Source organism: Salarias fasciatus, chromosome 8 (genome assembly GCF_902148845.1).
Source record: "Salarias fasciatus chromosome 8, fSalaFa1.1, whole genome shotgun sequence".
In the NCBI taxonomy this organism is placed as follows: domain Eukaryota; kingdom Metazoa; phylum Chordata; class Actinopteri; order Blenniiformes; family Blenniidae; genus Salarias; species Salarias fasciatus.
Window position 1 is genome coordinate 13,343,195 of NC_043752.1, and position 14,357 is coordinate 13,357,551.

Below are 14,357 nucleotides of genomic sequence, written 5' to 3' on the forward strand. Positions count from 1 at the left end.
TTAAGATTGGTCATGGAGTTCATTCAAGTAGCTTCATGGCCTCCAAGACAATCCTGTGTCAGGCAGTGCTCGCAGCCAACGGAGGACTTAACGCTGCCCACTTCATGCGATATGCGGCTTTTGGTTTCTCTGTCCGTATAGGTAAACCGTGTGACACCAAGTGAGAGGATTTTTGGTACGTTTATAGTGTCATCAATAAAACAGCTCTATCATATTTGGCTATTAACCCCCCCCCCCCCCCAAATAAACAAAAAAAAAAAAAACAAAAAAAAACAAAAAAAAACACCCTAGGAGAACATTTGCAGTGGCAGATACTTTATAGCATTTCTAGGATTTTTGGACATTGCAACCAAAACGAGCAACATCAAAAACATTTATAACAAACAAGGCAGAGATAAGACAGATATAAATGGATAAGAGATAAGGCTGAAGCCAGATGCCGTCCGTGTACAGGCATCGGCCGTCGTAACTGTCACAAATGTTGTGAATTAGCTCCGAATGGCAGAGGAATCACTGAGAGTCAGTGTGTGGCGCTGCCATCGTGGTCGGGGTCGCGGCTGGATGTAGAACGACCTGCACAGAGGAGACTCTGCTCGCTCGCCGGATGGATGACGTGAACGCGGTATAGTTGTTCGTGGACAGCTAAAAAGGCAACTTTTACAATTTACAACTGCAAAACTTGACCCGGAAATCATAATAATCACCTCTTTTAGCAGGAGTAGTCTTTTTCTTTTTTTTAAACATTGCTCTTGGGCTTGGAGTGACCCTCATTCCCCAGGGCGGAGCAAATCGGCGCTGGAGTCTGGTCACTGCTCCCGGTACGTCGCACTGTGATTGTCTTCATGTGGGCTTAAGCTCGCAGCACGGCTGGATGAACGAAGCAGTTTGGGAATTTTAATGTTTGTAGATGAGGAGGGATGATCCAGAGCGCCAGACTGACACTGACAGTGTAACCCCCCCTTCCTCCTCCTTCTCCTCCTCCTCCTCCGGGGAGTCCAGGTGCCAGCAGGAGTCTGGGGCTCAGCACTCGTCCTCTGCTTCTCTGATGGGGGGAATCAGGCTGCTTGTGGATTTGTATTGACTGACTTGGTTGACGGTGAGGGTGTTCACAGGCTTGGTGTGCATGGTCCGCAGGTGGGTGTTCTCCGCTTCATCTGTAAACCATGTCTTTTCTGAGAGACCATGTAGAGACAGAGAGGAAGGGACAGCAGACGGTTAATGCTGCATGGACGAGCAAATCACTGCTTGCTTCAGCCAGGGGGTTTTCAAAGTGTGGAAGGAGACTTCCTTCTGGGGGCGCTAGAGAGCTTTACAGAGACTTTTTAATCCTTCATTTGACCATATTTGGTAACTTCCTGAAGTATTTGTCTAGACATCAATGTGTCTTTCTTGCTCTAAAGTATGGAGAAAATGTCATCAATGTTAAAATGTTAATCAATAGTTGCAAAAAAGATATTAAACTTTCAGATTTTGATTGCTTGTAACAGTAAATCCAACAAGAAACACATGACATTTGAAATTTTACAAATGCAAGCTCAATAGTATACTTTAAAAATCACTTTATTATTACATTTTAATGATCTAAAATTGCATTTTTACAAACTTCAAAAAGTCACTTCAGTGAATGAAAGTGGTTTCTTATGCTTTTATAAACCATGTACTCTGATAAAGACTGAATTTTATAGAAATAAGTAGAGGGTGTAATAGTAATCTTATAGAGAGACTTTTTCAAAACAGAATTATAATGGAGACTGATAGTGTCAAGCCGTAAGTCAGCAGGTATGACAGATAGAAAGAGTTACCAGATATTATATAATACAGTCATCTAACTCACCTGAGAAGAGTTATGCTCAAAGTAATTGCGTGTTGGGAAGTTAATCCTGACACACTTTGAAAACCCCTGTTAAGAACATGATGAGGAAATCATAGCTCCAAAGAAATCATTCTTTAAAATCGATGCTGGCAACACAAATTGCGACATGAATAAACTCCGTGGTGGGGTTTTAATAGCAGGTAAAGATGGCCCACGGTCAGAAATGTTCACCTCTGTCATGTCTGAAGATCTTTAACGTTCTGCTTTCATATCATGCCGTTTTACGGGATCAGCAGACATGCAGGCCACAAATGAAACAAAAACCTCTTCTCAGTCTTTCCTCAACCGACACATGTTTAAACCTTTAAGCTTCACATTTCATATATTCATACATGTTTTCATTCACTGGAGGGGCTTCAGGCTTTTGGCTTGATGCAACTTTTTCGAAAATAAGAAATAGCTGGTCCTGGCTTTGTGTGTAGCGCCGGTGATTCATACACTTGGCAATGTCGATGGTCATGCATTTTCATCAACATGACTTAAGGCTGTGCAGCTACAGTGCATTAACACGTACGCCAGTGGATGCATGTTGCCAATAGTAAAACATGATATATAATCACATAATACGGTGTAAGGTGAAGCGGCATCAAACCATTCAGTTGCAATCAGGCATTTTACAGTCATTCCTACTGTGAGATGTACTGCAGAGGTCATAACCATGCAGTCCCGATGCAGTCATTTGGAAACACCACACTACTTGGCTTTCATTCAGGGGGCATAATGTCAGCGAGGACATGACCGTGTTCAATGCATTATTTAACGTCATGCATAATTATTCACTTCCATACCTTGGCCCACTCTATTCATCCTTGTTGCACTTTGGAAAAAGAAAGTAGTACACTAAATGTAAGCTAGATGGGAAAACACTAATGTGACCATTAATAACAGAAACTGCACAGCATGATGATCAGAGGCATAAAAACAGCAGATGATCTCATTACATATGAATGTAGAGCAGGTTAAACAGTAGGTTGCAACTCTAAAACTCCCCCCAAAAAATAAAAAAAAATGTCATAAAAATGCATGGAGCCACTGCAGCAACGTGTCAGGCAGCCATACTGTGTCCATGCCGATTGCTGAAGCAGCTGGAAGGATGTTTCTGATGGAAATCAAACCCCATGAGCAGCATGCAGCTCACATACCAAATGTGTTATAAAAACTACTTCAGGTAAATCAAAATGATTGCATTTCTGAACAATGCGCGATGGCTGCTAACCAAAGGAAGCTTGTATTATTCAGCGGCTTTGATTTGTGAGCATTATTTTTAGTAAAGAAAGAAAATATCAGCACGTGAGTATTAATATTTCAGAAAAAATAACGGTAGGATTCATACCTTCGCCAATATAGAAAAGTCCTTTGAATGTATTATTAATGATAAGATGTTCAGACACTTTAAATAAAAACACATTATGACGCAGATCAACTATCTGTGGATATGAGCGTGCCCAACAAATAAGCAATAGAACAACTGAGAGAACCGGCAAACAATTTCCCACAATACCACATTATATTCAGCAGCTGATTAAACCACTTTGGATTAATGGATACACTTATCTATCTGAATAGCTTTCCGAAGTGCAGGTTGAATATTGGATGTTTTCTAGTACAGATGAAGGCCGTTTCAATTCGTCAGGTTGACAGTAAAAACAGTTAAACCACCAGTAAAAGATACACTATAGGAAGGAGTTCAACACACATTTAATCGCACTAATAAATCTCCGACTGAGCTCCAATAGGTCACAGTTTTCCATTAAGTAGGAAATGTTGCGTCGGTATGCATGTTTTTCCTACAGTTGACAAAAACTTGTCAATGTGTGAAGATAACTCTAAACATTAGTATTAATCAAGGTGTTACAGATTAATAAATGATCAGGATTTACTGGTCGGACCAGTCGACTGCGTTCCACAGTCAAACCTAGATGAGTTTGACGTCCCTGATCGAGGAGGTTCAGCTGCAGATATAAAGCCACCGACGGATCGCCCAGCGCAGGAATAAAGAGCTGATAACTTGAAAATTCAGAGGACGAAGAAGAAGGCAAATCAATAACTTGCAGAAGCTGTGAGTCACCACTCAAGCCCGGTGAACTCCGGCTGGCTAAAAAGTTGTTCAGCTTCAGATAAAACGCAACGTGACGTCTGCTATTTCTCATTTGAGAGAATCTGTAGGCGCTGCAGTTGTAGGTCGGTGCCGTTTTTCAATGATTTAGTTTCGTCTCTTCTTTTATGTCGCGACCTTCAGGCTGCATTTGACGCCGGATTCAGTCTGTAGCACCACTTTAATTACTGCTTATCTACTGAGGTGGTATTTACCTTTGATGAAAAGCCTTGAGATTAAAAAGTCTTTCAAGATTCGACAGTGTGGAATAAAACTAAAGTGTGACATTCACATGTGAAGACATTAACTTACATCCTCAGTTTAACTTTAATTATGTTGACATAATTATTCCATGGCAGCAAGTAACATTTGATTAGAAGAATAGCATTTTAAAGGAACTGAAAAGGCATGAGGACACGGTGTGCAACGTTTCTGAGACACCTTTAAGACATGAGGATTTAAAGTACATTCCAAGTACAAAGAGGTTCATCTTCAGTTTTAAAGAAAACAAAAATGCAAGTTTCAGCAGAGAAAAACCTGAAGGTTAGTCGTGTAAAGAGACCATGTGAGTGTTTTTACACAGGGAAAGACTCATCACTTGATTATTGATTATTCTATTATTCTCAGTTTTGACTGGATTTACTTGCAGAAATAAACAGCTTTCTGCTTCTGTTTCTTGTGGGTTCAATAGTAAGGATAAATGTTAAGTGTTTATTTGTATTCCCTCTTCTGAATTGCAGACAGGTGTTTTTTAAAGAGGTGTAATGCATTCATATAAGATTTTTAAAGTTTACTCTGTTATATATTTAAAATCAAACTTCTGTGGTGTTTTAATAATTGTCTAGCATTAGTTTACAGCTTCTAAATTCAGAAAAAAACAAAAAAAATGAGTTCATCTCAATAGTTTAGAAACAAATATTGAATTTTTTAAATGTCCGTTTAAATCATCATGGCTAAATCATTTTTCTTATGTGAATGCAATACGCTCCCATCGTACTTCCACTGGACAGATCCCCAAAAATCATGAGACAAAACAACCACACTGTGACTAAAAGCTCATCTAGACTATTGGCAATTCCCACAGCTTGAAATGACGAAAATATCCACAATTTTAGTAAAAGATTCTTGTAGTTCTTGGCAAAAAAAAAAAAAAAAAAAAAAAGTACAGGAGTGGAAAAGAGAGCACAGTTACAGCAGATGGATGAAAAAAAAAAAAAAAAAAACTCCGAGCGTGAGGGCCTCGGGGAAGACGGAAGCCCTCGCTGTTTTTTTCCTTTTTTTTTTTTTTTTTACTTTGACCTTTGCCCTGCTGAGGGAAGGGAAAAAAAAACCCACTCTGTACTGCATTATGCTGTTAAATGCAGGCCCGGACTTACAAGTGACATACACACTCGGACGGACACACACACACACACACAGTGACAGCTGGACGCGTAACAGTCTGTCTGGACACACAGGGACGACGGGCTTCAGGCGGGCACGTACTTTTGTTTGTCCCGCGAGTCCCGGCTCTTGACGCGGTTGGCGCGGTTGGCGGCGGGGATGGAGTGCACGGACGAGCTCTTCTTGCTGGAGGCGTGGGACGAGTGGGACGAGTGGGAGAGGCTGGTGCGCGACTGGCCGGCGTTGTGGTCGAACTGCATCAGGCAGAAGATCAGGTCCGAGGGCACCAGCTCGAACGCGTACGGCGGATTGGTTATGACGTACCTGGAGGAGAGACGGGGGGCGGCCGCCGCTTCTAAATACAGGGATTTCTACTCTTTGTTCCAATTTTCAGCGTGCAAATACAAGAACACCTACTCACCGTTTGGTACATTGGCTTTGGGTGTTTAGATGTGCGTCTCTTAATCGGTAGATGCCAAAACACAGCATGTTGTACGTTTTCAGGGCTTTGCAGAAAAGATCGCCATAGCAACCCCCATCCTGAAAGATCGCAGACATAAAAATGCTGATTAGTGCACAATTTGGTGTCTTTCGTGCCTGCTTGGTCACATGATTTATGGCTAAATGTTGCATCTTCTAATGTTTTTCACATTTGCTGTCGACAAGTTCAACTTTGTAAGATAGATAAACTGAAGAAAAGTGTAAAATTCTCAAGTCATCTTTGACTACTTCGCACACACTCGATAAACTTGGGCTTCGGTATCTTGCCAAAGGGTATTTGCACACACGAGCACTATGAGGCCTGGGGATCGAACCGCCAACCTTGGGGTTGGAGGAACGAGCTGCTCTGCTACATCTGAGTTACTTTCTGTCCATGACTGCTGTTAGCCTCTTCACTGTTAGCGTCTGAAATGCCCTCCAGCTAAAGCTCTGGAATAATTCACCAAATATACCTCTGGGAACAAAACGAGCCCTGAAGTGTTGGTCTTATACGTACGCTGATTACTATTGATTTAAATCATGTAGAAATTAATCAGATGAGACTAAAGGCTGAGAAATATTAGCATTCAAAACGGCCTAATTTTAATATTAATTAAAGTAATTTGAAATTGGTCATATTAAGAGTTTTTACTCACAAGGGTCAACGCAATCTGACGAAATAAATGATGATCAGTTCTGATACTGTAGACCTTTGAGGGAATAATGTAAAGAGACCAGGAAGGTGAAATCTGCTGCAGTTAGCTTAATTTAATAATATTTCTCTTAGGTGTTTCTATGATTTTGCAACAGACACATGCAATATTACATAGAAGCCTCCTGTGGTATGAACGAACACCAACATCTGTGTTGGATGAAGCCTGAACCTCACTATCACCGCGCCCTGCTATTTCTGGACGTACTTATCCAGGCTATATGTCACAGCCGTCCCTATTAGCTTCCACAGCGCCGGCGCGTGGAGACGTGCTCCGTCCTGCGGTGACAGGCCCGCGCACTTACCCCGAGGTCAGCGAAGGGTCCGTCGTACAGGGCCAGCTGTGCCACGCGACACCTGTCCCTGTTCGCCAGGGTCTGTGGCGTGCTGTAGCCGCCCCGCAGTGCGTTCTCCTCCGCCAGCAGCCCCTCCAGCTCCGGCGTCGCCCCGCCTGTTACCAGCGTCCGGATCAAGGTGAGGATATTATCATTGAAGTATGTCTGAAGGAATGAAGCGAGAGTTGGGGGTGGGGGGGTGAGACCTCAAGCGAGCGCCACCCGAGTCACAACTGGAGTGTCTCAAAGTGGCGGCGAGGCTGAGCGGTGCTATCTAACCCCGCTCTGTCGCGTCACATCGGCCCGCGCGCCCGCTGAACCGACAGCAGAACCCAGCTACTGCAGGTTACTCTCACAGCTCCAGCCTTCACACTCGCACTGTCCAGGTATTTATCCTGATAAATATGGGACAACCGCTCATAAAAATCTGCTCCGCAAAACACAAGAAGTGCTTTTTTTTTCCCCCCTTTAAAAGTCCTTCTAGTTATTGCTTTGCTTATTCTAACAGGGGCAAGTATTTGGCCTTTTTTTTTCCAGGCAGTGCAGTCTCCTGTCTCCCCCTGCTTGTACGGCGCAGTGACATCTCCCTCGGCGGCTGACAGCGCTATTGACTAAGATGATGGATGAGGGCTGTCCATTAGGTAGCATTACCTTTGTCTACACTGGAGCACACTTGAAGGCAGCTTTGTTCTAACCTCACTCAAACTGAAAGGCAGACAAATGAAGCCATCATACCGAGTACAAGTTCCAGTCTTGTCATTTATCGCTTTAACTGGAGCAGAGGACGCCTACTTTTGTCTCTTTTGGGGGAGACGGATGCGGTGGAGGTATTCTGCTATCAGTCCCGATAACAAAACATTAGATCTCACAGAGACTGGGAAAGTCAATAACTTCTTTTCATCCTTTACTTGGACTCTTTTTTTTCTCCCCTCTATCGCTGTTTGTTTAAATCAAACATGGGAAAGTGAGCTTGAAAGAGACAGAATGAGGAAGGATGTCAAAACTTTGTAAAGGAGATGGAAAGCCCACGTTGAGGCCATGTGTCCCCTTCCAGACTCTCGTTCTCAGTCTGTGGTCCTGCAGTTTTACGACTCAAGACCAGACCTAGAAATCTGTTCTCTTTTCTTTTTCATGCATTTAATGTTTTTTTTTTCACTATAATGTTTCAGCAAAATCAGAGATAATAAAAAAGGTGGGGTCAGATTAGAATTACATCCCGACGTGTTGATGTTACTGTGACTTACTGCGCTCATTAAGGAGTCCAGCACGCTGACGGCGAACGCCGTCCCGCAGGCGAACGGCTGCGTGAGGTACAGCTCTGTGTCGGGGTCGTCGTCGTCGTCTTGGTCCAGGAACTGAACATTAGAGTCATTCACTACGAAGGCAAACGGGTAAAATAGTGTTACTTATTCCAACTTTGCTGCACAAGCAAAAAAAAAAAAAACAAAAACAAAAACACACAACTCATGGAGCCGTTTTTGATTTGAAAGTGGATGAATCAGGCAAATCAGTAATTCCAATGAAGAGGAGGACACAGAAGCACAGTGGTTGTGCACAACAGTCAGCAGCTGCAGATATGGACTGTTTTAAAAATCCATTTATGGTTGAGCATTTTCTCAATTTTCCAAAGCCCAAATTGAGATAAATTCCCATTTAAAAAAACAAAATAATACCGAAATGGTATTTTGTTCTCTGTTTTTACGCCACACTCCATATCCAGGCCGTTCATGCACACTCATGACACCATGCATATTGTCACAGTCGCAGGCCTCGATTCAAAGTCCTCCTGAGGTCACTGTCTCTAACACCAATATGCCATTGTTTGTCTCGTAAACCCAAGACAGAACTCCCAATTACTTGCACTGGCACGTCAAGTCAAATGAAAGTATCTCGTTGCCCCAGAACCTCCTTTAAAGACGTCTCGGCGCGCACAAACACATGCAAGAGCTGGGAGAACGTAATGATGTAAAAATTTAGTCGGAGGACCGCTCCCTCTGCGAGGACAGAAATAAATGTCAGTCATATCGACAGGGCCGAGATGAAAGAAGGGCACGGGCCAGAGAATGTGATCCGACAGAAGATGCTAAGAAAACAGCCACAAGGACTTCTGAGGGATCAAAGGCCTTGTAATTCTTAGAAAAATAAAAGGGAGAAATTTTGCTTTGAGATAAGGGGCCAAAACAAGACAGGCAATTTCATCCAGAACCGAGGGTAAAATGTGCTCAAAGTGATGCCATGGGAATGGGCCGAGCCGCTTGTGCAGCGAGAGAAATCAAAAGAAAGCTGATATGGAGGCAGCAGCAGTTACAACACTGCAGTACAGGACAGAGGCACTTCTTACCCAGCTCTGTTATCATTTGTATGCTGGTCCCACTGCTTTTATCCTGACTGAATGAAATCACAGGCACTTTTTTGCCTGGCTTTGCTAATGGCGCTAGACAAGTGTTGAGGGAAAAACAGTTGGTACATGTCAACAGGGGAGGGAAGGAACAAAAAAAACATAAAGACTCCACTTTCAGTAAGATTAATCAAGTGTTGACAGCATTTAATTGCATAAATTGTGTTCTCAGATCTGTTTATAAAAGAATGTGCAACTGTAAAGCTCAAGCATCAATCAGGAGACGGATATGAGGAAAAACGCAGCTCACCCAGCTCGGTTATGATGGGAATGTTTGCTCCGGTGGTGACAGAAGTCTGCCGAACTAATCCGTGGACCGGGCTGTTCTCCGGAGACGATCTATCCATCCCCGGCGGTGTGAACCCTTATTGGACACACACACACACACACACACGTGATATAAAACACATCTGTTATTGCAATATTCAATACTTCATTAGAGGTTACAACAATATCAGCAGAACTAATGTGCTGAGGCCATTTCTTCCATTTTCCAGAACAGCATAAAGTTGCTGAGTGCTCCGTCGGCCTATTCCTGACAAGGACCAATATTAGTCTATTTATAATAGATGTGACATACTGCTCATTTTGTTTCCCTTTGTATGTGCGTGTGTGTGTGTGTGTGCGTGCGTGTAAACGGAAAACCCTTTTCACACACACGCGCAAAAGAAAGCATGTGCAGCGCGGAGCCATGAAATAGAAAATAAGTGACGCAAGATTGAATTCAAATTGACTTGACATTCCTTGCTTTCCTCAGACTGACAAGTAAGCACATTAAATCAGTGATGCCGTATGTATTATACATAGGTCGTGTTTTGACATCCATCACTTACTGCTGACTCAGGCAAACGCGAGGTCATACGTGTAGTATTGGAGGAATAATGAAAGGGGAAGGGGTTTTTTTTTATTCCTGAGGTCAAAAGGTTCCTTAAAAGGATTTCTCTCCAAGCAAAAAAAAAAATAAGACCATTACCGATGGCTGTGTGACCATAACCGAGTGGTTCAGGTGCCATTTACAAAGCTCTAACATGCAATATTAATAAATCGTCTTCAGCGGGTGATTAAATCGGCCTTGGATATGAATAAAAACAAATGTCAGGTGAGGGTTTGCATGTTGCAACCAATTAGGCTCGTGAGGAAACCAGTTGTTACAGTAACCTGAGGAATAGTCAGGAGGGTTTACTGTCAAACGCAGTGACACCGGGTCAGCCGGGCAGCGCCCAGTGAGGAATATTCTCCGTGCCAGCACGCCGTCCCTCCCAGGCGGTGCACTGAACTATGATAGGGCGCTCCTTACCTTGAGAATTAGCCTGCAAGACCCCGATGCTGTCGTCAAACTGCATGGACTTGATGTTGAGTGACGCCAAGATGCATTCTTTGTCCTGCAGTGATGCGTCGTCAATATTGTTCTGATTGGCTGACAGGATGACACACATGTCGCAGAGGTTGATGTTGACAGCCCTCAGATCCGCCCGGCTCAGCGGCGTGCCCTTTGAGGAGAAGTGAAGGAGAGAATTTGTTATCTCACCTCGGCGGGGCCGGAGATTGAGTCGATAGATACAAATGGTGACATTACAGTCGTCAAACTTAAGACTTGTAACGGCTTTGGGAACAAAGTCATTCATTCACACTACTTCTTTAAAAATAGCATGATCAGGTTTTTTTTTTGTTTTTTTTTAAGTCCCATTTCATGTAGCTGCACTACTGAATGAACGAACCTGAGACCCAGACCAATGCAGGAAGCCAAGATGGCAGCACTGGGGGCAAAGGTCATGTCATCATGACTACATCAGCTTTTTAACATTTGAGTGGCTAAGACTTTATACTATAATAATGGAATGTGTAATTTGTTTAAAATATCACTTTTAGGTTTCTGTAAGTTTGAACATGGATGCAGTTTAACTGAAGTTTTCTCTGCACAGTCCATAAAATGTGGTTTCAAAGGAGCACAGGACAATGTTTTTATTCCTCTGAGGTGTATGAAACAGAAACTGACAATTCTAATTCTCATAAATACTAGAAATCCTGCATAAGCTATACCAATCTTAATGTCTAACACCACTTTAAGTGCAGCATGAAACCCTTTTACAGTGCTATTAAATGCATCCTAACCCTTCAGTTCCCCCACCCCAGCTATTGTCATCAGAAAGCAATAAAGAGCATAAATCTTCTCTGATGCTATTTGCAGGCTTTTAATTCAAATTTTAGTAGGCCTATATATTGAGCTTACAACTGTAAGTTCCTCCTCTCCATGTTGATGCAAAACTTCAAGAATCTCGTGGTTTGATATCTTAAAGAATTCAAACAGTACTCACTGGCAGAATGGAGACTTTAGGGAAGTTATGGAGCGTCTCCCACTCCCGCTTCAGATACTCCAGGGAGCCCACGAACACGATGTGCTTCAGCTCATGGTAGTGGAAGTTGCTCGCTCTCAGCGGCATCACGAAGTTTCTCAGGCCGATCAGCGCCGATTTGACGTCGCCGAATATGCACACGACCACGTGACCGCTCAGAACTGTCATGGCAGCCTCACTCCGGGTCTGAGAGGGGGAGAAAAAGGAGGAGGGGGGGGCATTAAAGCATGATGTTTATGACAGGAGTTTGGCACAGCTTCCAGCTAATGTTAGTGCTTTCTCCTTTTTTTTTTTTTTTCCCAGTCAGCTTCTTCGCCCCGTGAAATATATCATGCGGTTCACGACTGTAATAGACTCGGCGAGTAATTTGAAAAATGGCATATGTATTAGTCCAAGAAATGTTCTATGTACGGGGCCTCTGCAGAGCAAATGACATGTCAAACACCTCATTACAGAGTGTTTAAGTGCCCTGTCAACCTCTGATGGTGCTTTATGACATGACACATCTGTCACCGGGGAGAAGAGTGTCAGGGACAAACGGCGAGCGCCGGGCGGAGCGGCGAGACCCACCAGGATGACCTTCTCGATGTCTTTGGACGGGCACCAGTGAAACATCCCCGTGGAGTCGTATTTCTTCACGTTCTCGTCCATGCTCTCAATCTGCTCGCTCCCGGGGATGAGGAGAGGGTCGTGTCTGATCAGAGGGGAAGACGGAGAACCGGATGAACTTCATTACATTTCAAGACGGAAACCTTTATCCTAAATAGTTGGGAATCTACTAAAAAAAAAAAAAAAAAAACACCATTTGTTTTCAAAAGAAGTTCCTTCGCTACTTTCCCCCCCTCCCTCTCCGGGCTCGTTCCTGTCACAGGCCATCTGCAGAAATGCCAGCAGAAGTGCCATGTCATCAAGCGGAGCGACATCAGCCGCAGCAGCCAGGCGGAAGGAGATGGCAGCGGCACGCCGCGCTGACTGGCATGAGCACGGAGATGCAATTACGCCCCCTTACTGCATACAGCTTTTGACGTCGTGCGCGGCGTGGTAAAAGCTTTAACAGACCAGACTTTAAATATTTCAGCAATTTGCCCGAACATATTTGCTTTCCAAAGTGAAGAGTATTAATGTTTAAACGGGGCATCGGGACATTTCAGTGGGTGTTGCGGTGAACTTCAGCCTCCTCGCTGACCACTGGAGGCTCCCAGCACGAGTACCTGTGGTTACGCTGAAGACACTGATACGATACGTTCAGCTCCTTCATGAAATACTCACTGCACACTTACTTCAGTGCTACGAATTAGCTGATAAACTAGATCAGGAGTTCTTAAAGTGCATCTAATCTCTTGTGTAGGAATTTCCTTTTAACAAATCACACTATTATATCGGTACATGATCACTTTTGTAAATATATGACGGTCAGTCAGGATGTATGAAAGAACCTTACATAATATGAAAGATTAAGAAAATACGTACAATCAGGTGGAACATAGCTCAGCTTTAAAATGAAATAACAAATGAAATGTACTGCAATACAGTTCTACATACTAGAATCTTAAGACGGTGTGAAATAAAAATCACAATAACTACATAAAGTTAAATAATGCAATGCTGTTCTATGTAATAAAAGGCACAATTTTGCACATACTAAAGAAAACAGCGTAATAGAAATATATGAAGAAATAGAAATAAATAAAGTGAAAATGATGAAATGAAGTAAATGAAATAAATACAACGCTATTCTTTAAAAATGGAGGTACATATCAAATAAAAGATCAAAAAACTAATAAAATCCACATCAATACTGTTTACAGTGTTCTTTGTGATCAATTTACTACCTACAAAGTAAACATGTGGGGAAGAAAAACAACAAAAACAAACAAAATGGAGCATAATACTGTTCTGTATAAAGGACAATCTTAATTATTAAAATAATTACAACAGTATTTTTCTGTATAATTTTTACATGTAACATGCCATACTAATAAAATACACAACACAACCGTTTTTTTGCTAAATATCGTAAGATGAAATCATGACCATTGATGTAAAAGATTAAAAGATAATGCAGTTCAGTAACAAGACAATATGAGGAGAAGATATCAATCATTTTGTGCGATTATATTTATTTGCTGCATGACTTTAAGCTGTGGATAAAAAAAAAAAAACTCCAGTACGAGGAGAAAAAGTTGCAGCTGCAGAGGACTGGCCTGCCGGTGACCGGGCAGCTCCGGAGCGGCGCACGCTGCCCACACAGCTCCCGCTGCACTAAATCCACTCTGTCAGATTCAGATCACCGCCGAAGATGTTATCTTGTCAAAACCCAGACAGCAGTCTTCTGTCTCTGTCCAAAACCTTTTAAACGCTTCGTCTCTCCTCCCCCTAACCGCAGCGTCTCTCTCTCTAATCTACGTGAGGACTTCATAAGAATGCTACCTCGCATGTTAAGTATGCATGAAAGTGTCAGCTCAAACCGTGTCCCCCGAGACGCCCGAGGAGGAAAAACCCGCCTTTGGGCTCATACACCCCGAGGCAAGATCTGGATGTCCTCTCAAGAAAAGAAGCGGCGAGACAAGAAAATGTCTTTTCTGCCACTTTTTACCAGTTTGTTGACGCTGGTTCAATTTGAAAAGGCATGTAATGTGCACACTGCAGTATGCAAATGATAAGAGGAACAGATAGATTGTCAGATCTCACACTGCTTTGGGATATATCTCATTTTTTTTTCTTTAT

General features: G+C 42.8%; 1 protein-coding gene across 15 annotated transcripts in view; it reads right to left on the minus strand.

The window, feature by feature from the left end:
• Window positions 1–333: 333 nt before the first annotated feature.
• LOC115393585 (calcium-activated potassium channel subunit alpha-1-like) overlaps window positions 334–14,357 on the minus strand; it is a 65,503-nt gene continuing 51,479 nt past the window's right edge. For 7 of the 15 annotated variants that reach the window (XM_030098642.1, XM_030098640.1, XM_030098648.1 and 4 more), the window contains 11 exons: window positions 12,201–12,324; window positions 11,592–11,816; window positions 10,574–10,766; window positions 9,527–9,640; window positions 9,220–9,312; window positions 8,123–8,253; window positions 6,849–7,043; window positions 5,773–5,891; window positions 5,454–5,675; window positions 2,662–2,690; window positions 334–1,172 (listed from right to left, as the gene is read on the minus strand). In XM_030098642.1, coding sequence (XP_029954502.1) covers window positions 1,021–1,172; window positions 2,662–2,690; window positions 5,454–5,675; window positions 5,773–5,891; window positions 6,849–7,043; window positions 8,123–8,253; window positions 9,220–9,312; window positions 9,527–9,640; window positions 10,574–10,766; window positions 11,592–11,816; window positions 12,201–12,324 — 1,597 coding nt within the window. In that variant the 3' untranslated portion in view covers window positions 334–1,020. Of the gene's footprint in view, window positions 1,173–2,661; window positions 2,691–4,786; window positions 4,789–5,453; window positions 5,676–5,772; window positions 5,892–6,848; window positions 7,044–8,122; window positions 8,254–9,219; window positions 9,313–9,526; window positions 9,641–10,573; window positions 10,767–11,591; window positions 11,817–12,200; window positions 12,325–14,357 lie in introns of all 15 variants that reach the window. The other 8 variants (XM_030098651.1, XM_030098650.1, XM_030098644.1 and 5 more) reach the window with 4 other exon arrangements.